The sequence below is a fragment of the Papio anubis genome, chromosome 18 (genome assembly GCF_008728515.1).
Source record: "Papio anubis isolate 15944 chromosome 18, Panubis1.0, whole genome shotgun sequence".
Lineage (NCBI taxonomy): Eukaryota > Metazoa > Chordata > Mammalia > Primates > Cercopithecidae > Papio > Papio anubis.
Window position 1 is genome coordinate 55,956,461 of NC_044993.1, and position 14,734 is coordinate 55,971,194.

At 48.2% G+C, this 14,734-nt stretch overlaps 1 protein-coding gene across 6 annotated transcripts in view; it reads right to left on the reverse strand.

Moving 5' to 3' along the window:
* SYT17 (synaptotagmin 17) overlaps positions 1 to 14,466 on the reverse strand; it is a 94,342-nt gene extending 79,876 nt beyond the window's left edge. The window contains exons 1-4 of one of the 6 annotated variants that reach the window (XM_003916605.4): positions 14,024 to 14,466; positions 9,922 to 9,939; positions 9,120 to 9,268; positions 2,632 to 2,780 (exon numbers count right to left, since the gene is read on the reverse strand). In XM_003916605.4, coding sequence (XP_003916654.1) covers positions 2,632 to 2,780; positions 9,120 to 9,268; positions 9,922 to 9,939; positions 14,024 to 14,038 — 331 coding nt within the window. In that variant the 5' untranslated portion in view covers positions 14,039 to 14,466. Of the gene's footprint in view, positions 1 to 2,631; positions 2,781 to 9,119; positions 9,269 to 9,921; positions 10,051 to 10,094; positions 11,058 to 14,023 lie in introns of those variants that run through there. The other 5 variants (XM_009196090.3, XM_009196086.4, XM_009196085.4 and 2 more) reach the window with 5 other exon arrangements.
* Between the last annotated feature and the right edge of the window lie 268 nt (positions 14,467 to 14,734).

The following is a 14,734-nucleotide window of genomic DNA, read 5'->3' on the forward strand; positions in this document are numbered from 1 at the left end:
CTGGCCCCAGAGTCTGGCTCTAACCATTATCCTATGATGTCTCCACTTTAAGAAAGTGAGCTCTGGGACCAGAGTGTCTGGGTAGAATTCCCTCTCAGCCACTTACTCACTACTCGTGCACTCATTAACAATGAGCCATGTGACTCCGGGCATATTCTTTTGACTCTCTGGGACTCTGTTTTCCCATCAGTAAAATAGAGTCAATAATGGCACCTACCTCAAAGAATGTGATGAAGATTCACTGAACCAGGGCATGGAAAGGGCATGGCGCAGAATGTGGCCATAGACACAGACCAATAAATGGGAACGATTATACTTCTTCAAGGTTTATATTCAAACTTCATCGCTTACGGGCTGCCTCTCTCCCTTCCATGAACCAGCAGAGTGCATTGATTCCAAGTTCATAATTCTAACCTTTGTGCATCCCACTCTTCTAGCAATGAGCTCATGGCATTCTTGCTAATTGCCCTAACAGCTGTCTTTATGAGACATTTGCCTGAGGCATGGGAGGTACTCTGACAGATGTGTGCTAAATGGAAATCACCTGTGTTCAGAGCTAGGCATAAGACTCAGAAATCATCTAGGCCCACACTGTCCACAGAAAGATAACGCAAGCCAGAAATGCAAGCCACATATGTAACTTAAAATATCCTGGCAGCCATGACTTTTAAAACATGCCAAAAAAGGGCAAAATTCCTTTAATGTAATGTAATTTATTTGTTTATTCTGAGACAGAGTCTTGCTCTGTCGCCCAGCCTGGAGTGCAGTGGCGGATCTCGGCTCACTGCAACCTCCGCCTTCCAGGTACAAGTGATTCTCATGCCTCAGCCTCCCAAGTGGCTGGGACCGCAGTTGTGTACCACCACACCTGGCCCATCTTTGCATTTTTAGTAGAGATAGGGTTTCGTCATGTTGGCCAGGATGGTCTTGAACTCCTGGCCTCAAGCAATCTGCCTGCCTTGGCCTCCCAAAGTGCTGGGATTACAGGCATGAGCCACCGCACCTGGCCTGCAAAATTAATTTTAGCCACCGCACCTGGCCTGCAAAATTTATTTTATTTAACCCACTATATCCAATATATAATCATTTCAACATGGAACCAATATAAAAACATTTTAGTGAGATACTTTAAATTCTCTCTCTCTCTCTCTTTTTTTTTTTGGAGACAGCGTTTCACTTTTGTTGCCTGAGCTGGAGTGCAGTGGTGCGATCTCGGCTCACTGCAACCTCCGCCTCCCGGGTTCAAGTGATCCTACTGCCTCAGCCTCCCAAGTAGCTGGGATTACAGGCATGCGCTACCATACCCGTCTAATTTTGTATTTTTAGTAGAGATAGGGTTTCACCATGTTAGCCAGCCTAGTCTCGAACTCCTGACCTCAGGTGATCCTCCCACCTCGGTCTCCCAAAGTGCTGGGATTATAGGCACAAGTCACCACACCAGGCCTTTTATTTTCTCACTGTCTTGAAAGTCCAGTACATATTTTGCACTCACAGAACATCAGTAAGATTCAGTCTCACACCATTTGCGTGCTCAACAGCTACGTGTGTCTGGTAACTGTTACACCAGACAGCACAGTTCTAGATCAGCCCTCTCATTTTACAGATGGGAAGACTGAGGCCTAAAGAAACCCAGTGCTCCCTCTGTTTCACTATTTCATGCCCTTGAACTCTTTTTTTTTTTTTTTCCTACTTTTTTCTTTTCCCTCTACCCCCAGGAAAGGTTGGACACCAATGATCTCCACCTGAATGGACTTGTTTCAGGCATTTTAAGCTTTTCTCTCTGTTTAGTGAATTTCAGACATCAGTTCACGCAGAGAAGAGATACTTTTGTGGAGCAGAAGGAGGTTGGGAGTCTCTGGGTGTTTATCTTCCTTTTTCCTCCTCCCCCAAATCATGCTGTTTGGTCAAACACATATGCCACATAACAGAGTAGACAAATTGGGCGGCCAAGTTTGATGGCTGCACATACATTTTGTTTAGGCTCGAAAGTAAGAATGTTTCATATAAAAAAAGAAAAAAAAAACCCAGATTGCCAATATCTCTTTACAAAGATCAGACAATACTGGGCCCCCAATCCCATACAGCTACCATTGGCCAAGCTGAGCAGCAGCCGCCCTGCTCCCCTTTCAATGGGGCATTCACTTTTCAATTGACTGAAGTCTTCACCCTGCCCTAGTAACTCTCCAGGCAGAGCGGCAGCTGCCATTTGTCACCGCACTCAGGCAATGTTTATCTCTATGTAACCTCTGCATTTGGCCACTGATGCAACCCGCCTAGCTCCCAAAGTCACCAGAATTGACAAGCCCTTCTATATAATATAGCCACACCCATCTTTCAGAATCTGAAATGATATACACTGACAATGTGAATCAATTCAGCCAATTCAATCAAACTTAAAATTAATAAAAGCAAAAATCAATCAAAATGATTGCTTTTGATTGAACTCATCAGCAATCAGGTGTGATGCCGTCCTCTGTCACACCGTCATTATCTCTCTCTCCCCCTGTCTCCTGGACTGTCACCCCACTCTGCCGCCCTCCCGCAGCAACCACACTGCCCTTCATGACTCTCCGTGGGAGTGTCTGGAAAAGCCAGCCAGGGCCCCCAGAGAGGTACAGCGGAGATACTTACTTGAAATCCTCCGCGTCAGGCTGTACGTGGACTTGGATGTGTCTGAGGACGAGCGTCTTCCATCCGGGGAATTGGTCCGTGGGGTCAGCGGGACTTCGCTGGCCGTGTGGACAGAGTCACCATCCTTGTCACTGCTCCGGCTGGCCATCCTATAGGAAGGGAAGAGGTGTCAGTAGCTGTCCAGGAATCCCGAGGGACTGGTATCTCCGTCCCTTGGGGGTTAAGACCCGCGATGAAACCGCTCTCAGACCCATTTTATGCACCATGGAATAATGCAAATTTGAAACAGTGTGGTGTCCTTAAACTCTCAACAACGTCTTGCTTTTTGCACCAAATGTGAAATGATATGAAGAAATATTCCCCGATTTAGAACAATCTGTCAAGAACTTGCATAATTTCAAAGCTGGGGCTGGGCGGAGAACTGTGTAAACTTAGGCTGTCGCCACGTGGGGGCGCCACTTTGGCTCAGTGAAGCCCGAGACCTGTCAATCTCTAGTCTGCAGTGAACCGTCTGGTGGTTTATAGGCATCCAAACTTCTGCTTTTGGTTACAAGTGTCCTGGTATTTCAATAGTCACTGTGTCTATAATTTAAGATCTTTTAAAAATATCCTATAACAATGTCACTCAAGGGTTCTTTGCGTGGCAGAAATGGCCCTGAAAATCAACAATTTCTGAACAGAAGTTTGATGTCAAGAAATAGCTATAAATTAGCAGCAGCCGTGACTCAATGTGCTCCCAATAAAGAACTGCTGAGAAATTGGGAAGGAGCGGGTAAGGGTGGATGGAGAAGAAAGACGATATGGGGTAGTGATTAAGAGAACCGCTGGGGCTGAACCCTGGCTGGGTGCTGGGGTAAGTCCCTTTCCCCTCCCGTACCTCCATTTCCCCATCTGTAAAGTGGAAATATTGACAGTACCCACATTATATGGTGGTTGCAAACCCTGAATGAGTTAACATATATAAAATGTGTAGAGGCCGAGCATGGTGGCTCACACATATAATCCCAGCATTTTGGGAGGCCAAGGCAGGAGGATCCCTTGAGGCCAGGAGTTTGAGACCAGCCTGGTCAACACAGCAGGACCCCATCTCTACTAAAAGTTGACTGGGCATGGTTGCCCACAGCTGTAATCCCAGCACTTTGGGAAGCTGAGGCAGGAGGATCGCTTGAGCTCGAAAGTTTGAGACCAGCCTGGGCAACATGGCAGAACTCTGTTTCTACAAAAAAAAATTTAAAAATTAGCTGGGCATGATGGCTTGTGTTTGTAGTCATAGTCACTTGGGAGGCTAAGGCAAGAGGCTCACTTGAGCCCAGGAGTTTGAGGCTGCAGTGAGCTATGATTGTGCCAATGCACTCCAGCCTGGGAGACAGAGCAAGAGACCCTGTCTCAAAAATAAATAAATAAAATGCTTAGAACAGTGCTTGGTTGTGTAGTAAACAGGCGCTCAATACATTTTGAAACATTTTTATGGATTGATCAATCGATCAATTCATTGATTTTGTTTGTTTGTTTGTTTAAGAAACAGGATCTCACTATGTTGCCCAGGCTGGACTCAAACTCCTAGGCTCAAAGTGATCCTCCCGCCCTCAGCCTCCTGAGTAGCTGGGACTATAGTTGCATGCCTCCATGCCCAGCTTAGTTGATATTATTACAACTGGGGGGCTTTAAGATCTCCCCCCCAATACTCATAAAGCTAGGTAAGGATGCTGGAGGGATGGAAAAGGAGGTAGAAAAACAGCTGGTGACATCGTTTTGAGACTGATGCCGCTAATAACATGCCCCTAAGCCATAATGGCTGTAGATTTATGCCTTCCGAGGCTGCATCCCCCGCAACGTGACATTAAAGCCTACAGGAAAACTTGTCTTGAAAAATACAAGTTTTGAATGCTGTGAAGTCTTCAGACACATTCTGTGCATGAGATGAGACTGATCTACTGTTCTTCAAAAGCATTATCAGGAGCCGGGCGCGATGACTCACGCCTGTAATCCCAGCACTTTGGGAGGCTGAGCTGGGTGGATCATTTGAGGTCAAGAGTTCAAGACCAACCTGGCCGACATGGCGGAACCCCATCTCTACTAAAAGTACAAAAATTAACCTGGCATGATGGCACGCACCTGTAGTCCCATCTACTTGGGAGGTTGAGGCATGAGAATCACTTGAACCTTACCCAGTCTTGGGTATCTCTTTATCACAACACAAAACAAACTAATACAGGTTGGGAGAAAGATGAATAACTAATTTGCATCACTGTTAAAAGGGAGAACCCCAACTGAGCCAGTAATGCTAAACTCTAAATGGCACACACTCCCAATCGCCAAGTGAGGCATGTCTGTGAGACCCGTAAGAGCTCTGCACATTGTAGGGATTCAACATATGCTTGTTCGACAAGCAATCAACCAACTTGACTTTAATTCACTCTTCAATGAGGGTCTTTCTGGCATTGCTTCAAAAGGCACCAGTTAGATTGTGCAGTTTTCCTAATCTTCACCAGCCCAGCCAAGAAAAGTTGGGGGCCCACAGGACATGAGCATATGTGACAATTAATGTTGTGTCCCCCAAGATCACACACAGAGCACACACAAAGGGCCAGCTCATCTGCCACGTGCCAGTCCACAGAGGCATGTCCCATGGTTCTCGGCTCAAATGTCGCAGTAGGAACAGCATTGCGAAGCCCATACACTTGACATTTCTACTTCCTGTCTGTTTGATAACATGCAGCTGCCCACTTGGTAAATAAATCTGGGGAAAATACAAAGCTGTAAATTTGCTTTCTGAATGATTTAGCCGTCTTCTCTTTACAGATTTCTCTTACCGTTTTGCATTATGCTGAGTGCCAAAAATGTGTCAAGCACTGCCCAGTGTTCAGAAGAGACCTCATTCATCCTGGGAAGCACAAAGGTCATGCACAGCTGTTCAGTTTGTAGACTGCACAACCCTAGGTGGTGCCATTCATGATGGCCACCATGTGAATTGGTGCCACCTGGAGTTGTGTGGTGTATTGGCCCTGCTGGGAAAGTTACAGTCCACTTCTCTACTAGTGGCAAAACCGAAAGAAGTGTCTTCCCAGAGGGTCCCAGCCCTCCTGCCCCTGCTTACACAAAGGGTCAGCAGCAGTCAAGGCAAAATGCAACTGTCTTCCAACTCAGCATGAGAACCTAGGCTGTGCATCTGTAACACTCAACATTTGGATATCTAGGGGGCAAACAGGTACCTGACTGTGATTTTCAACACCTCTGAGGGGTCTCCGCTGGTACAGAAGAAAATCCAAATTCCTTACTCCGGCATTCAAGACCCAATTCAACCTGAGCTTGCAGGCTCATTTTCCACTATTCCCCCAGCTCTTCCTAGATGTAGTGTTCATTTGTGGTGTCTGCCCACTTCTCTAGTCAATTTTCTCCTCTGTAGTCACAACACCCCAATTGTCTATTACAGGGGTCTGCAAACTACAAAGCCAAATTCACTGCCTGATTTTGTAAATGAAGTGTTAATGAAACACAGCCCTGCCCCTTCATTTATGGTCTACAGCTGCTTTTGCACAACAATGGTAGAAATAAGTAGCTGCAGCAGAGACCATATGGCCCATGAGGCTAATATATTTACTATTTGATACTTTAAAAGTTTGCCAACCCCTGGTCTAGTAGTTTAGTTCATGTGTTTCGGATAGAAATGAGCATTTCCCTGGTTTCCTGGGTGGGCAGGTAACTGGCATGATTCTGGCACCATTTCCTCCAAGTGAAAGTGACTGGTACATAACCCAAGCCAGGCTAATAAGAGCCTTTCCAGGTTTTGTTTTGTTTGTTTATTTGTTCACTTTTTATGCAACGGCAACAGAATGCAAGTCTAGTCCTGCCACATGGAGAAAACAAGCTTAAGAATGAGGCCAGTACAGAAGAAACAGAGAGAGAGAGAGAGAGAAAAACAGAGAAAGGCTCTGATGACATGATTTCTGCTCCTGGATCCAGCTACGCCTGAAGCCATCATTCCTGATTCTTTCATAACAAGGCCTTATGTAGGACTGTCATATATGGAATGCAGGGTGTAAATGCACAACTCTAGGGGGCAACCTGACTTATATACCTGCCTTACCTCCTACATGAGATTGAAAATGCCCTGAACATGGTCATAGGACCCTATCTAGCCCTGTGTATGCCACAGCGCCTGGCACACTGTACTTAAGAAATAACTACAAAAGGAACTCAGATTAACTTTTCAACTGATGATTGGCACTTTAAGAATGCAAGTTCTGCCTGAAGAATAGTGTGTCAGTCAACAACTTTTTCTGAGTGAACAAGACAGGCAAAAATCCCTGCCCACATGGAGTTGGCATTCTTGTGAGCATAGCTTTAAAAACATCAGATGGACTGAACTAACTTCTGCTACATAGACCAGTGGAATCCTTTTTTTTTTTTTTTTTTTTTTAAGTCTTGCCCTGTTGCTCAAGCTGGAATGCAGTGGCATGATTATAGCTCACTGCAGCCCTGAGTTTCCAGGCTCAAGCGATCCTTCCACCTCAGCCTCCCGAATAACTGGAACTCTAGGCAACAACATGCCCAGCTAATTTTAAAAATTTTTATAGAGATAGGGGTCTCATCGTGTTGCCCAGGCAGGCTGGTCTCAAACTCCTGACCTCCAGCTGTCCTCCCACCTCAGCCTCCCAAAGAACTGGGATTACAGATGAGAGCCACAGCACCCGGCTGCAAATTATCTCTTGATTAATGAGTTGCTTTCACCCAAAATCTCAACTTCACACACACCTGTCGGATTCAGGCCACAACTTATGAATAATGAATAATGGAAGAGTTCTTTAACATTGTGTTTGTATCAGTTTAATTAATCTCTATTGATACCTAATACTGACAGAAATAAATGCTTATAAAACTTTTACTCTGTGCTAAGCATATTATATGCATATCTTATTTATTTATTTATTTATTTGTTTGTTTATTTTATTTATTTTTTTTGAGATAGGGTCTCATTCTTTCCCAGGCTGGAGTGCAGTGGCGCAATCATAGCTCACTGCAGCCTCAACCTCCTAGGCTCAAGCGACCCTCAGCCTCCACAGTAGCTGGGACCACAGGCACACATCACCACACCCAGCTAATTTTTTGATGTTTTGTTGAGATGGAGTGGGGGAGAGGGTCTCACTATGTGGCCCAGGCTGGTCTCAAACTCCTGAGCTCAAGTGATCCGCCGGCCTCAGCCTCCCAAAATGCTGGGATTACAGGTGTGAGCCACTGCGCCCAGCCAGAATTACATTTATAATCACCAACGAAGTATCAAGCATTCCTAACTACTTTTCCACATTTCAAATTCATTGACTCCCTGCAACAACTCTGAGACTATTCTTTTTATCACCCCATTTCACAGATGGGAAATCAAGGTACAGAGAGATTAAACCATTTGCCCAAGGTCACAGAACTAGAAATAGTAGTTGCGATCACAGAGCCTGGATCCAGAGCCATTTTGCTATGGAAATATTTGATACTTGCTTCTAAGAAGAGAAAAAGAGGCCTGATGCATGAGCCCCCAACTTGGGAGGGAAAGATGGGACACCAGAGACTTTTGGAATCTCAGACCAAGGACTGAGCTGAAACAGCACTGCCTCCTTCCACCCTGCCAGGCTCCAGCTGTGGGTTCTGGCCGCTGCCTCTCTCCCTCTCTGGGCCTGCCCCTCCGAATCATGACAAGCTCACTTGATGACTTCTTGATCCTTCCCAGCCCCGACCTTCTTGACTGTACCCAGGCTCTCTGACCACGTCCCTCTCTCAGTCACGGAGAGGTGGACCAGGCACGTGGCTGAGAAGCTTCAAAACTGCGTTCCCAAAATATCTGAGCGACTGGCAGATGGAGATGTTGTATGCAGGCGCGGGAGGAGAGCGAATTAGAAATAAAACGAAAGATGCCAGAGAGAACATAAACAGCGTTGGAGGACAGGATGGAGCCTGGAGGTGCTTTTCTGCTTCCCTGTTTCTGAAGTTCTTGTTCGGAGCAGCAAAAAGGCGCTTGTTTGTTGATTCCGTCTACCCATCCATGCAACGGATATTTATTGAGCTTTTACTATGTGCATGCCCTGGGCTGGGTGCTAGGGAATCTTGTCACGCGGACTTGGATGGAAACCCTCAGAATGTGGTCAGCCCTTGAAGAATATAGAGGCTTACAGATCTCCTTTTCTGCTTGGAACAACACTTTATATGACTAAAAATGCCCACACACTTAGCATTACACGGTTCATATCTCAGAAGGCCCAATGTGCCACTAGGTGAACTAAAACCCCACCACCAGCTGGTCTTGCCAGCTTGCCGAACAAAATGAGGTGTACAGAACATATCCGCAGTCTGCAGCAAAGATGTCCATGGAAACTCAGCCTGCTTCTCTTTCATGCCCCCACATCCTCCCTCCTGTGGCCCAGACCCCCAACCCCCGCTTCTCAGAAAAAGGGAAAAGTCTTGAAATTGATTTCAGAGAAGTTCAGAGCAGTTTTACTTACAGCCAGGGAGGGGTCTGAGCAGGGAAAGGTCCCAGAATTTCAACTTCATCCTCACTTGACTGGCAACAGCTGGACTCGTAGCACTTCTGACAGCAGTGCCGGCAGGTCCATCTGCACAGCAGCAGATCAGAGAGTCTAGAAAGAAAACCCTGAGGCCATTGGGGGAGGTGGGCCGGGGGTAGGGGGAGAGGGGTGGTGGGCAGGGTGGGGAAGAGGAAGAGGAGAAACAACACCCAAAATTAAAAGTAGCCGATCTCGGATGAGAAATAGACATTCAGGAGTTCTGGCTTTGCTGCTCAGCACTTAGAACAAAATGTTTTCCATTTCTATTTACCAACTGCAGGCACAAAGATAGCAAACATCAACTCGCTGGAGCCATTAGTAGCAAGCAAAACATTTGCAGGTATTTTCTTTGGTAGTTTATGTGAACGTCTTTCTTGACATGTGGGTGGTTTATACAACATTGTAAGGGCTATACAATATGTTCAAAACACAATGAATATTACTCTGTCTTCTTGAAAGCAGGGGAAAAAATACGTAAAAAATGATCTCGGTGACATGAAACAGACAGAGATAATCAAACGGAATAAGTAGGGGTGGAGAGGGAAACTTGTCTTCTCAACTGGTGTCTTTTCAAAACCGGGATCTCCTTTCGTTAGAAAGGAATGGAAACTCTGCTGGTATTAACACCAGGTTCTTGTTGAATATTCAATATCCCCACAGCCCCACATAAGACTCCAAAATGAAAATCAGGCATTTCTTGATTAGAAACCAGACCAAACAAATCATCAAATGAACCCACCTCGTTTAATGGTTCCAACTGCCCTTTTAAGATCCACGATGAAGCCAAGGGCGTAAGGGAACGAAGGGGTTAAAGAAAGAGAGACAAGACCAGTTTAGCAATATTCCAGCAACTCAAAAAAAAAAAAAATTTACAGAAGAAAAAAAAAAAAAGCCCTGCGTATTTCCACTTACCATCCTGGGAAGGGAGCTGACTTCCTAACAAGGTGTTGCTATTTTCAGGGCTGCTGGTAGCCTCCTGGTTAACCAACACCAAATAAATGGGAAACTTTAGCATTTCGATTTGATTTGCACCGTATGCTGTTATGAATCAGAGCGGGCGGATAGATAGTCATGCTATCCAATACAGCCACACTTCAGGAGAAGAGCAAACCTTCCTATACAGAAATAGCCATGTAGCCAACCCAAAAGGACATGATTAGCTAACATGCAGGCAGGCACACAGTGGATGTTACTTGGCTCCCCCGCCCTCCCGGAGGCCCTACCTTCCAATTCTGCTCCAATGGTAATGGTGGGGTGTTTCCTATCACCACCCACAAATAGAGGGAACTAAAAAGGAAGCCCTAATCTGGTCCTCTTGAGGAAGGAGGGCCTCCCTTCCTGTTGTGGCCCCACCCCACCTCCCCATCTTCGTCTCCTGGGTTTTCAGGGCACAGACTCCCTCCTTCTCTTTAAGATGGTTTTCCAAATGGGCCAAGTAGACTAGGTCGGTTAGAAGTCCTGCACCCCAACCTCGGGCATGCCCCAGAGGTGAACTGAGGTGGGACTCAAACTCAGAACTTTGAATCAAGAGGGGGAAAGTTATTATCTTCTTTCCAATTCTCCTTCCAGGAGGAGAAAGTCTCAATTTGGTACCACTGCATGTTAACATCTTTTTACCACTTACCAATTTCTACCCTCACCCATCCCCTTTCTTTTAAACAAAGAAAGTAGATCTTGTCCAGAGCCTTGCAGACAGCCATGTCCACCTAGAATTCAATAATGTGGCATTACTCCCATTGCGTTATTCTTCTAGTTGCCTTCTGCCCATGTCACATGATCTTGGTTTCCTATGATATTAGTGATGTAATGTTTCCTTTTCATATGATTTTGTTAAAGTAAAAATAAAAGTGAGCCCATTTATAGAAAAAAAAATTAAGTTAATAATAGCATAGGTAGGGCTAGGCACAGTGGCTCATGCCTATAATCATAGTATTTTGGGAGGCCAAGGCGGGTGGATCACCTGAGGTCGGGAGCTTGAGACCAGCCTGGCCAACATGGTGAAACCCCCTCTCTTCTAAAAATACAAAAAATTAGCCAGGCATGGTGGCAGGCACCTGTAATCCCAGCTGCTGGGGAGGCTGAGGCAGGAGACTCACTTGAACCTGAGAAGCAGAGGTTGCAGTGAGCCGAGATCACACCACTGCACTCCAGCCTGGGCAACAGAGTTATTTAGACTCTGTCTAAAATAATCGTCATCACCATCATCATCATCATAGTACAGGTGGTACGTGGCTTGTGAAAAAATCAAAATCCTCGAAGTGGTAAGGGAATAACAACAGCTTGGGAAATACTCAAAGGCACTTATCACAAAATCTCTAAAGCCAAAACTCAAACCATACACAGAACAAGACCCAAAGGTGCTGAGGGGCCATGCAACGAGCTGAGTCAAGAAGTACTACAGTCCTAGTCTCACCATTGACTGATCACGTGACTCGCACAAGTCAGGGGGCCTCTCTGAGCCTCGGTTACCTCTTCTTTAGTGGAAAGGCTACTCTGTACTTCAAAGGGGTGCTGTTAGGGTGGGACAGGACACTGACTCTGCAAATACTTGCGTGCGGTCCAGTTGAAAATTAAAATGCACCCTTTCTGTGATGATAATTGGGTGATTGTCAAGACATAGTGGTACCCAGCAGGCACCAGGTATTGTCCCGGCAGGTACAGCAGGGCACAAAACAGCAAAATATACTCTCATAGGGCTTACATGAAAAAGTGCTTTAGAATGTTTAGGATAAAGTGATACTTTTTCATGATAATCCATGACCATTTTCGGAATATGGGGAAGCATTTCCTAGACATGTGGTGGTCAAAAGAGGCCATTTATGAAACCAAAGTGAACAGAGACAAGGCCACCTCATGCCCCTGCTGAAAAACAGCCTTCCCAGCTTTCTCAAAGCCCAGGTGCAAGATGAGTGTCAAGGAACAGAGAGAAACCAAAGAAGATGAAAGAGGTACCCTGACGTTCCCAGGCATGCGGTCTTTCTGGCATTGGGTCTCCTGGGTTCCCATGTTTGACACTGATGGAAGAGAACCAATTCATACCAGAAAGAAAGAGGAAGAAAGAAAACCCATGCATTCTAAACAGAGGTTGGCAAACTAAGGTTCGCAGATCAAAACCAGCCCCGCAGCCTGTTTTGCTACAGCCCTTGAGCAAAGAATGATTTGTACGAGTTTAAAAGGTTGGGGAAAAAAAAAAAAGATGACTGCCTCTTGACTCGTGCAAAGTATACAAAATTCAAATGTTGGTGCCTGCAAATAAAGTTTTATTGGAACACAGCCACACCCACTCATTTACTACTGTCTATAGCAGTTTTGGTGCTATAGTCAGAGTGGAATAGTTGTGACAGAGACCATGTGAGCCTCCAAGAGAAAAAAAGTACTATCTGGCACTTCACAGGACAAAAAAAGTTTAACACCTTGTTCTAGAAGGAAAACCGACATCTCTGCTCATTGTCATATGAGATGCTTAACATATCTCGCACCGACCCCCCTTGAGATCCCACCTTGACCCCTAAGCGGCTGTGTGGCCTTGGGCAAGTCACTTAATTTCTCTCTGCTGAAGGCGGCCATTAAGAACCCCCGGAGCCAGTAAACATGTTCATTTCTCACCAAATTGCGCACTCAGAGGGGCAGGAACTGTGCTGTTTTCATCACTGCATCCCCAGTGCCAGCACTTAGTAGGCGGTCGCCCAAGTGTTTGTTGGGTGACTATTGAATAGCCCCTGGACAACATTCAGCACACAGTGGGTGGACAGTACTGTGACCTTCAATGAACTTGAAAAGAGAAACTGGCGATTCCACGAAAGGGAAGCCAATCCGGGGAATCGAAGGCAGGAGACAATGGAAGAGGCTCCGCCAGGTGACACAGCACAGAGTTCCCGGCAGGCTGAAGCGTCTGAGGACACTATGAGGGGATACGTGAGCCAGAGGGGAATGGGAGGACCAGCAGCACCCCCAGCTGTGGCTGAGGGGACAAGATGTGAGCCAAGATGCACCCTGGACGTGGAAGTCTGTAAGCTTCTCTGCCCAGCTCAGAGGAGCCAGCACCAGAAGCAAGCAACTCAACGGGTCTCACTGCGAGTCTGCCTGCTTGACCTTGGCGCTGACCTGCGGTCACTTCCCTTCTTGCAGAGGAGAAAGGTCTTTTCATCAAGAAGCCCGGCCCACCCCTCCGCCCCCTCTCCCCCAAAAAGGCTGCTTAGGAATTATTTCAGAATTAATTCAGCCCAAGGATTCTTGGGGGACGTTTCTTCAAGGTGAAGAGGGTCCACATCTCCCAGATCCCAATGCAGCGGACTAAAGTAACAGGCTCCCTTTTCTCCACCAGCGCGCCTCTGGCCTCCGGGTGTCCCCCACCCCTCAGCACCCAGTGCCCGGGAGAGACGACGTCCTTGTCCCTCCTGGTCGGAACAGCTGCCTCAGGCTCGGTCTGCCGGCCAATTAGCCGGAGCCGTCACCACAGCAACGGCAGCTGACGGGCCGGGCTGCTAGCTCGCCCCGGGCCGCCCTCCCCACGGCCCCTCCCCTGGGGTGGGGTGCCAAGGAGAGGGAGGGGCGGGGGGGGAAGAGAAGTCCGCCCCACCCCCCATTCCCTCCCCAAGAGGCAAGGGTGCGCTTTGCAGAGTCCACATAGGACCCTCCATCCCGGGATTTGGGGGTCCCCAGTCTCTCCTCCCGGGGCGCACCCCTGTTGCTGCAAGGGTTGCCCGCGCACGGGCATCCTTTTTCTCGAAGCAAGTTTGTGGGAGCCTAGCCGTGGGCCCTCCCTTCCGCGCGCTCCCAGCCGGAGGGGGCGCAGCACCCCCTACCCGCACCCCGGACCTTGCCCCCAGCCTCAGCCCTACCTGGATGTACGCCATTTTCGCCCGCGCGCACTCACTCCGGCCCGGGCATGGCGCCGCCACGGCCACTTTGCCCTCGCCAACAGCGGAGGGGGAAGAAAGCAAAGGGGGAAAGGAAGAAAAAAGCAGCCGGTGGCCCCAGACGTGACTGGAGTGGCTGATGAGCGGCGCCCGCCCCTCCGCCGGCCGCCCCGTCCTTGCCTTTCCCTGCGTTCCGGCTCTCGGAATCGGGGCCGCCTCCCCGGTTCGGAGAGATCGGTTGCCCAGGGCCCCCGCCTCGGTCTCCCTCGCTGTCCCGTGCTCCCCCCCGAGGCGCTCCCCAGGCTGGAATAAGGCCCGGGCGCCTGGGCAAGGAGCCCGGGGCAGCCGCGGGGACTGCAGCGACCCCAGCGCAGGCGGGGCCGGAGACGCTGGGGCCCGAGCGCGCGGGAGGCGGGGGAGGGGATGGGGATGGAGAAGGGGGTGGGAGGGGGCGGTACACAGGTCAGCCCATCCTGCTGGCAAGGGGGCTGGCACCTACCGAAAGCAGGGCCCCCGGGGCAGCCGTGGAGCGGAGGGGACACAGTGCAGCCTGCCATGAAGTCTGCAGCAGGGAAGGTCCTCCCTATCCAGCCCTCTCCCCAAACTGGGTTGGAAAAACTTTATTCCCGCCCCACCCGACGCGCCTAGCACGGTTGCGGTGAGGATCGCAGAGGCTGCTTGGATGGGAGCCTC